At 42.4% G+C, this 10,135-nt stretch overlaps 1 protein-coding gene across 1 annotated transcript in view; it reads right to left on the bottom strand.

Annotated features, from left to right (window-relative positions):
- Positions 1-179: 179 nt before the first annotated feature.
- The window catches only part of LOC104941763 (fer-1-like protein 4), a gene marked incomplete at its 3' end in the record, with an annotated part of 17,100 nt that continues 7,144 nt past the window's right edge, over positions 180-10,135 (bottom strand). The window contains exons 3-13 of the mRNA XM_010766899.1: positions 5,395-5,495; positions 4,367-4,475; positions 3,979-4,207; positions 2,347-2,479; positions 2,136-2,236; positions 1,952-2,039; positions 1,476-1,592; positions 1,227-1,379; positions 945-1,140; positions 611-735; positions 180-314 (exon numbers count right to left, since the gene is read on the bottom strand). Coding sequence (XP_010765201.1) covers positions 180-314; positions 611-735; positions 945-1,140; positions 1,227-1,379; positions 1,476-1,592; positions 1,952-2,039; positions 2,136-2,236; positions 2,347-2,479; positions 3,979-4,207; positions 4,367-4,418 — 1,329 coding nt within the window. The remainder of the gene's footprint in view (positions 315-610; positions 736-944; positions 1,141-1,226; positions 1,380-1,475; positions 1,593-1,951; positions 2,040-2,135; positions 2,237-2,346; positions 2,480-3,978; positions 4,208-4,366; positions 4,476-5,394; positions 5,496-10,135) is intronic.

The following is a 10,135-nucleotide window of genomic DNA, read 5'->3' as shown; positions in this document are numbered from 1 at the left end:
CACACACACACACACACACACACACGTTGTTATGGCATTACTTCCTGAAGGTGCAGAAGAATTAAGAGACAAAGTCCCACTCAACTTGTTTTGTTAGAAATATGTACAAAATTATTTAAACATGTTATAACATATTTTTTCATTTGCCAACCTGAGAAGAAGAAAAAGGCAAGTGTTACCATGGCATCCTGGTCGTAGATGTTGATGGTGATAAGGGGAGGGTCTTGTTCGAGCTCCTCCCTCGTACCCTCAAGCAGAACTCTGTCAAACAACAAACTTTCACACCAGGCAGGAGAGATCGTATCATTTAAAACCTGAACACAAACGCACACACACACACACACAATATGTATTAAATTTGATGTAAAGGGCAACTCTTCAGTTAACTGCACAAGTCCTACATGTGAAACAGTTGTATAATGTTTTCCGTGGGCTTTGACATTTAACATGTGTAATGTACATATTAGATGGAGGTTAAAGTTTAAAAGACATTGGTCTATGCAGTAAGTGATAAGCAAGATGCTATCCCATTGAATTAGCGGAAATTGTCTTTGGAGTTCAATTAATTGTCATCATTTAATATGCCCATTCATTGGATAGCTGTACCTACCCTGGTGACTTGGCATTGAGTAGAAAAGAGAACCTTGGCAAAAGGATCTGATAGGCCGTTATCATCAGCAGCTATCAGGCCACGCCCCTGATACATGTGACATCGTAGCTGGAAGTACCTGCTGTCTAGACACACAGAGAGAGAGAGAGAGAGAGAGAGAGAGAGAGAGAGAGAGAGAGAGAGAGAGAGAGAGAGAGAGAGAGAGAGAGAGAGAGAGAGAGAGAGAGAGAGAGAGGACATCTGTGCTGTTGATTCCAGGTAAAGCTTTATTATGACCAAGTGGAAATAAAGAAACAAGAAGTGTCTGTACAAGCCACACTGCCCGTTGACTCACCTTGGCAGGACAGACTGACAGGAAGCTTCATCCTCCCTGCAGGGACCAGCCTCCTCTGCTCCTCGTCCTCTTCCTCGTAGATTGGCAGAAACTCCTCCGGCAAACAGTTGGTGGCCTCTTTACTGTACTTGGCCAGGCCGAGCCACATGAAAACCTCCAGCTTTGCAAAGATCTCACTTGCCGAACCATCCGGAGACTAAACAGACATGCAGAGAGAGAGCCAGAGAGATTTAGAGACTGACTGTTGAGCACCATCCAGGACATCAGTGTTAGAACTGTTACCTTCATGTAGAGGGTGGTGACCTTGCCACAGTCCCGCCCCCTTTGCTCCTCCACCAATGAAAAGAGGATGGAGTATGCAGGGATCCTGACGTAGGCCAACCGCTTGCTTCCACTCAGTAACCACAGAAATGCGTCCGGGATGGTAGTCTGGGGCTGGAAAGAGAGAGGTGTGGGGTAGGGGGTTTCAGACCTCAGACTTACCCAACATACTGCTAACATCTTTGTAGTGGCCACTTAATAATTTCTGACCTCTTTAGCCAGCAGGCGGAGTTTCCTCAGGAGTTTCCTGCTTTCCATCAAACGCTGTTTTGCCATCCTCCTTGTGACCCTTCTCCTGGCCCTCACAGCTTGTCTAGCAACAAGGACCTTAAGATAGGTAGACATGGTGAAAACAGATGGTAAACTGCATGAACTGCATTTATAAAGTGTTTTCCAGTAAGCTTTCACTCATAGCACTTAACAATATCAGGCAGCATTCACCTGTTCACACACATTCAAACAGAGACAGAGGCTGCCATACAACGTGTCACCTGCTCATCAGCTGTGATGAACATTAACACACATTCACACACCATTGGGGGAAATTTGGGGTTCAATATCTTGCCCAAGGACACTTGCATGTTGACTTCAAGGACCTCCAACCGACAAAAAAGACAGCCAGACACAGAAGCAAGTAATGAATTGGCAGGAAGATTGTGGCATATATTAAGTGAGGACAGACTAACCAAATGTTTCTTGATGAAGTCCTTCCTGCACCGGTCCAGGTTGTTGGGTCGAGACTGAGACCTCCTGTCTGAGAAAACACTAAACTGTCTGCATTGAGAGAGACAAGAAGACGGACAGGTATCAACGCAAATCAAACCAAACAAAATCTATTCTAATCTATTTTTTCCAAAGGAGGAGACTGACTTGCAGGAGGCCACCAGCTCCAGCAGCACCTCCACCAAACGGCCTTTAGCGTTACTTCTCGGCCTCCTCAAGAGACTTTCCACCCCATCAAGACCAATCTCCTACAAGAGGAGTAGGGAACAGAGGAGAGGATGACATGTGACCAGTTCATATGCATTGTGTGATAGACACTGTGTAAATAAAAGGAAATAAATGATCACTTGAGTCTCACCAGTCGGTCAGCTGTCTTGTTGAGCCAGTTGGCCTGATAGAGACGAAAGCTGTGATCTTCAAACTGACTCCAGACAAACAGACAAGGCTTCTGTTTCTCGGAGGGGGGCTGGAGAGGAAGACATTGGAACGACCTGAGAGTCAGACAGACAGACAGACAGACAGACAGGTAGAAAGAGGGAGAAACAGACAGGTAGACAGGGGGAGAGACAGACAGGGGGAGAGACACAGACAGTCAATCATACAGCAAGTGGCTGTGTGCAGTAATCATTGTGGGGGTAAGTATAGTACCCCTCCAAGAATTGTCAGCTTTTATTGGTAAATGGACTGCAAAGCGCTGTATAATTTTTCCTCCACACACCCATTCACACATAGATGGCTGCAAGCTGCCCTTAAATGCACTGGCATACATATCGGCAACAGACAGGGTTCAGTGAACTGCTCAAGGACATTTCCCTTAATAAGTCTCTACTTTAACGGCTGAACAAAAACCAATGGAGAGTTGTGTGTCCCTGTGACAGTAGGAGCTGTGATGATAGGAGCAGTGCCTTCTGGTAGGACCTCCAAAGGCAAATTGGTGTCATATATGAGGCCATAACTAGGAGCAATTCAAGAGCACCTAACAAATTAGGGTCTTGAGGATTTTTGGATTCTATGGTTAACATATGGATCCTGGCCTGGTAGCACCTCTACATTAGGGTTTAATATGACATGGTCTGAGGTCATGGAGACATGGAAACATACTGGGTCATGTCCAAAGCTTCCATTGAGGAGGCAGTTACACAACGGTAAAGAAAGCTGCCACAGCAAAGACTGGTAGACAGGTACAGTATATCCTGCAGAGTCCAGTGTGGGAGAGGTTCTGACCAACATTTCAAGAAGCAGAAACAGGGGTCAGGTACAGGGGAAGGAACACCTGAAATGCTTTCACAGTCTGCTTCCTCTCCTTACCTGCTGCACTCAGTACTTTTCCACAACCCCATCTCCAGCTCTCATGCAAGACTCGCCAGCATTTCATTCCGGGTGGACTTCCTGTTGCCGACCCTGCCTTCCTCGGCTGATCCCCGGAAAACCTACCAGCCTTCTGCCCCTGGTCTTACAATCTGCCTCAGCGTCTCTGGTTCCTGTGGCTGTTTGGTGTTGGTGTTTTTTTTCATCGAGCAATTATCTTGGTTTCCCGATCCTCTGCCTGGCCCCGACCAACCCTGCTCCCTACTGGTTTGTTCTGCTTGGACTTTTTTGTTTTCCTATGCTCAATACCTGCCCTGCTTTGTAACAGCTGAGTTTCAAATTAGACTTCATTACGAACTGTTCCCAGTTTCCTGTGTGCTGCATTTGGGTTCCGACGCCCTCCGTTACACATGCCTTCTGTGGTGGAGGCCGGGTTTGTAGAACTATAGGAAATCTTGTGGTGCAAGTTATGTATCTTCTGAGAAGTTGCAAAACCCATTAGGGGGGCTAACTATCCCATCTGACCTGGCAAAGTTTTGGGATCACCCAAAGGTAGCTGAGATGATGGGGCTGGGGAAAAGGATATCTTTTATTTGCTGCCATGCCTCAAAAAGGGATGGAAAACAGATTTTGGATCCAATAGTGTTGGTAGGGGATAAAGTTACGTGTAGTGATCACCTACCTGTCGTACTCGGTGGGCTGGGGTCTTGCAGGAGCAGTCACAGATCTGTTTTCAGATTTAGGACTCAGCAGATCCTCTCTGTCCAGCTCATCCTCAGACTCCAGCAGACCCTGCGCCTCCTCATTCAGATCCTCCTTACTCCTCCTCAGATCGTCCCTGCTCCTCCTCAGCTCCTCCCTGCTCTGGCTCTTCTTTGACTTCCCAACCCCCAAAACCTTCCCATAATTCCCTGCCAAAAACAGAACAGCTGATTGACGATTGATATTGGACATACTTTGTCTTTTCGCACTGTTCTTCTGACATTTTTAGAATGTTAATTACTCAGTGTAAATTTGATGTTTTTTTGATTACTGAGTACTGAGAATTGGACATAGAATAAAATGTTTACCTATTGAGAGTTCGAATATCATTGGTCTGGTTCCTACAGACGGGTCCATCATAGTGACCTCAAACAGAGACGCAAATAACAGAAATTCTTCCGTGTGACCCAGGAAACCCTGAGGACAAAAAACAAGACAATACTCAGAGCTGCAGGATGTCACCTATCTGTTATCTACCTGGGACACCTCCTCATCTGCAACTCTGTTTCATGCGGTGAAGTTGTGTCCTGGTTTCTCCTTATTTGTATGTACATCCATACACTTTGGTCAGGCATTAACACGTTTTAAGAATATTGCTGGTTTATTCTATGCAGATGATGATGAAATAAATGTTGGGGAGGAGAGGCAAAAATTAGCAAAAGACAATTAGAGAAAGAAGGGTAGTAATAAATAAAAGCAGAAAGAAGCTAAAACAATGTTTTCTTTCATTCCAAATTGTTAATTTGAATTGAAATTATTCTGAAATATTTATTCTGAATTCTGAAATATAAGATTTTAAAGTATTTATTGTTATTAATGACTGCTAGGTCTCTTGGGTTTTTATATTTATATCGACTTTTTTTACTGCTGCTACTTATTTTTACCATGTTGTGTACATTTTGATATTTTATTACACATATTTGGCCTCTTTATCATCAATATTTAATATGCTAGCATACTTAGCCTTTCATCTGCACTGTCCCTGTACATTTCAACACTGTGGGACCAATTAAGGATTTCTGAATCTGATTTTGATATCGAGTGTATCAGACCCAGCTGTGTTTGCCAACAATACCATGTTTATTGTTTATGCACATTATGATATGTTTATGTTGATGACAATAATTTAAGGGTGGTATCTTCTGAGGAAGTGTGTGATTTATTGTTGCTATATTTAGCGACCATACAGTAGGAGCTAGTGATGCCTGCTGCTTTCATTGGAAAAGGGTTTTTGACACTGGGGTTTTCCACTTATAATGTCATAATCTACGGTACTCTTGCTAGCTCTTATAGATTACCCAAACTAGCTTTAGAAGTTGATGGTGGCAGCACTGACCTCAGGAAGTGGATGGGTCTCCTCGACCTCCACAGTTACAGCTTCTGGTACCTCAACTCCTGCATCTCCTGACTCCTCAACCAATCCGCTAGAAGACGCTACTGCAACAAGGAAGAAAAACAATGTACAAACTACAAATACATGTGGGGTTCTCCCAACCAGGACATACCTAAAAGACCATGGGTCAGACTCAGTAGACAGACCTTCCTTATTCTTCTCCCTCTTGCTTTTCTTCCTCAGGCCCAGCTTCCCAAATGCTCCTTTAACCTTCAAGGACATAAAAGAGTCAGTGAGATGAGAAGAGATGATTGCTAAGCTCTGTTCAGTGTAATTAAGGTCAAATGTTATTTGGTTTGATATAGTGGTTGCCAAAGTAAAAACATCCTGCCTTAGATGAAACATGCAACCGGAAATGGATGCCAAAAAACTGATGTTTTGTTCTCGTTTAAAGAGCGTCTTGCAGGTTTTTTTTTTTTCTACATTTATGCTTAAACTTGCTTGAAATTTACAATTAAAAAAGTGAATGTAGGATTTGATATGTTTTACGAGACATAAGGGCAGGAATTCAGAGGGAAAGGAGCAATTTTGAGCTCTGCTCTTAAAAACGGCTTTTTTTTAAGGTCATACGTCAAACGCGTCATATTACATCACAAAGGGTAAACATCTCCGCTCTCTGACTGCGGGTATAGTTAGTAGTTGCGTTGATTTGAGCGGTTGTGTTTTAGTGAGCTGGTATTTTTCAGTAGTTTTAAATTGTATTTCACCCAGTGGCGAGCCGTCAGGGCCCTCTAGGCCCTCTGTGAGGGCCTAAGATATTCTACAAAATAATATTTAAAAACATTAGAAAAATATATATATATTTTTTTAATTTAGTTATATTTTTCATTAGTTTTAGCAAAATAACTTGATTCAATTGTATTTAAAATAACATTTCCAAAGAAGTAAATCCTTCGAATCTGCCAATTTAGTTTCTGTTGGAATGTGAAGGGTTAAATGAAAGAAGCTCGTCTCTGCGAGTTACTGTGAAGAGAGGAGCTGTTGGACGTCCAGGCGGTCCAGCTATGAATTCACAGAGGGCCCAGCTATAGTAACTGAACGAGAGAGTAATGTCAAATGACAGTACAATTGACCAATCATAATTTCCCTCTAAATGGGTGGATGTTATTATCGCGGACTTTATGACAAGTTCCGCCCGCTGTGAAACTTTTCTTGTTTCCATAGCGACAACAACTTCCTGTCAACAGCGTTAACTCGCCTTCAAAATAAAAACATGCCAAATTACACTTAAGACATACAACTGCAACGAAAGTAACAAACACAATGCAATATCCTTTTCAATTTCAAAGAACACAAATAGGGTTATTTACAGGTGTTGTTTTGCGTGGTAGAGGGTCGCTTTCATTGATGCGTTTTGCACCCCGGGCCGTTGTTTTGATATTCCGCTGAAGTATACGCTGTGACATAATAACTCGAGGGAAGGGGTGGGGATCAGAGGGCCTAGGTATAAAAGTCATGGCTCGCCACTGCTTTAAATACTTTAGTGAAAATGCTTCGGAAAGTTCAAAAGTGTCCCTCAACAGACAAAGAAGTCCAGTAAAAGGGTTTGGTTCCGTACGGCAGTCGTCCCTAAGACCGGGACCTGTCCCTTAGAAGACGTGCAGTTGTTGGGGACGAAGTCTATGGGTGGTCTCCTCTCCAGAGGCCCACAGACAGAGGTTGATGTTGGTTGAGTCACTTCTGTGTAAGTTTCGTAGAGATATGGGAATTCTGGAGTTGTCTTGGAGTATTTCTACATTAAACCAATTTTTAATTTAGTGCTGCATTAATCTGGGTTCAGCGAGTCGCGTACCTAATGTTTACTATGTGGTCCGAACATACTTTACTCTATTACGTGATTTTGTAACATATATTAGTCTTTTTCATTAATTAACTTATTAAGTAACACAAAAAAGAAATGAAACAAAGTCTACCGTGCAAGGATACAACTACGGGTCCTCGAGAGACTGACCTCCTCTCCCTCCAGGTCCCCTAGCCCGGCAGAAACCGTACTTTACAGCAGGAAGGTTTGTAGTACCTTTGCAATCGTTGCTGGGTAGACACACAATCCATTTCGCGTTTTCCAAAGTCTGTCTTCGTGAAGAGACCTCACATTTTATTAATAATCTTTCGGAAAAAAAGAGTTGGGCAATAGTCTTCTCTTTCTCCGACACCCGACTCGTCTCCGGCCAACCATCCCACGTCTGGTGTACCCAAATTTGCTGGAATTCATAGACCGAACTAAGGACAGACAGAGCTGATAGGGATATTTTAATTTACGTATGTTTAGTAAAGAAACTATGTTTGGTTCCATTTGTTGTAAAGGGGTTTTTTTCCCAGAAATTAAAAAATATTTGAGAATACGATAGGACTGTCCCTTCACTTTCGTTGTGAAAGGTAGAATTGGAAAACAAACAAAGTGAGAGCTTGTAGGAGAAACACAACCACAAGTTCGAACACAAGAAGTGGTATCAGGAGTGAAAGAGAGGAAAAAAAAAAATTTGTGTTACACAGAATGAATTTACAGTGGCTATTTACAGCCAGGTAAAACGATTTACCGCCCTCGTCCCCCCCCAACGAAGGTTATTCGTCATTAGGAAGTCTACAGGTTGAACGACCATTGTGAATATAGAAAATAAAATAATGACTCAATTAAGTGAACTGAACAAAATCGATGTCTTATTTGATACCTCAGTAACATAGGTTACACATTTGTAGTAAAGGAGTTAAATCTTATATTATAACAATAGCTCATAATGACGTAAACTTTACTGGAGTTTTCAAAACCGTCCCTATACGCAATTTGTGGTTTTAGGAGATCGACCTGAAAAAAAAGGCGACCGGTCTGACAGACACGAACGGTTAATAAAGGAGCATCAGGTCTGCAACAGTTATAACATACATCAACGAGATTGGAAAGTGATAGAGTAGAGAACTACAAAGGTCCAGCACCGACTTCGACTACTATAAGACTCCTACACTCTTAAAGTGCCGGAAGGAGAACGTTTTGCAGCCGGAGAGTCTAGATAACAGGTGGTCAAGAGTTACGGCCTTATGCTGACACCTTGTCCACGTCAACCTATTCTACTTCGAACCTGACTATACTTTTAGTAGAAACGACTAAACATTTCTTATGACTTACTGCGAATGTATAATAAGACAACAAATTTAGTTATAATTCAGTTTGAATAACAGTTAGAAAGTCAAACACACATGTCTGTCTCTCTAGCTTTATGGGGAGGGGTGTAGGGCTTATGTTTTTATGTTTACTTACATATATTCAATTATAATTATTTTTTTTGTAAATTCGTATTAATTTTTCGTGTTGTTAGTTATATAAGTTTTATTGTCAGTCTAAAGTAACATTACTATAATTAGAAACTCTGTATAGGTGTTATTTGGGTCATAAGGGGAAGAAATATAAGGGGTCAAAGCAAACCCATAGGCCTGGACGTCGACTTCTGTAGGGACGTCGGTCCGAGACCGGCTGGTGAAGTAGAGAAGGGCTCAGCGTACCCCGAGGTGCCGCCAGGCGTTGCGGTACACACGGGAGTCGGTCTGCTCCGACGTCTCCCATCTCCTGCTTGACATCTGTTGACCTGAAGAAAGTTTTAGAGTTTGACCACTCACACGAATACTTTGTTTATGCCTATACACAGATACAGTGACATATAGATAATATATGTTACCATGTATTAATTATACTGAGTCTTAGCGTATTATAGGACATAAAGCTACTGGAAGTAATTTCCTCCTACAACAAGGAACCCTAGGTAGGAAAGGAGGAACACAAAATGAACTGTACCGTCGTAGGTAAAGGTGGACTATCTAGGGACTTCCAACGTAAATCAAACCCTTGTTTATCAGGGAAAGGACAAGCGTCTGTCTGAATAGTTAAAAAACAACACACGTAGAGTTTTGAAATACGACTTGGACACGACAGACATGAATCCGAGGTTCCGGTAACACAAGGGTGACTTCTTCTTCCCGTGGACACAAAATCGCATTGTAAAGAAATTGTCATCAAATTACCACAAAAATAACTCCCCACTTCTTTGTATAAACGACGTGACGATGATCATGAAGCCTGTCGTCCGTTCATACACGTCACCCACCACACAACACACCACAAACAACCACACCACACACCATATAGACAAACACAAGCGCCACAGTTTCCTTCTCCAGTGGGTCACGTTGTCTCAACTTGAGTGATCTACACAAAAAATTATCTGTCGTTGTCTTGAGTTCCGCGTCTCGGTTATCGGTGGTGGATATCACAACCAAACTTCTTTCTTTTACAACTTTATAGTGTCTGACTAGTAAGTTTCAGGTGTGTAGTATAAAATTCAGTTATCCGGTTAATGACATGACACTTTCATTACATCTTCCTTCTTCTACCTTACCAATTACTGCCACACTGAAACTCAACGTGAACGTAGTAGGACAACATTGAGCCAGTCACGACACGAAATTGTCAGTGTGTAAAATTTCCTCTGAATTCTCCGGATAAAACGAAAACCCCAGCGGAGCTAACCTGTGTAAACAAAAAAGAGACGTATCACTGTAATGACAAATTGTGATTCGCGAGTTTGTCTCGATTCCACCGCTCTGTAGAGATTCGAATAGTGTGTCTCCGGCGGTAGAATCCCGCTTTCTCCCGACCATCTCTTTTCATTTCGTGAACAACCTGGTAATTTCGTAC

The sequence above is a fragment of the Notothenia coriiceps genome, unplaced genomic scaffold (assembly GCF_000735185.1).
Source record: "Notothenia coriiceps isolate Sejong01 unplaced genomic scaffold, NC01 NC01_scaffold00003855, whole genome shotgun sequence".
NCBI lineage: Eukaryota > Metazoa > Chordata > Actinopteri > Perciformes > Nototheniidae > Notothenia > Notothenia coriiceps.
This window is presented reverse-complemented; position numbering and strand designations above follow the sequence as displayed.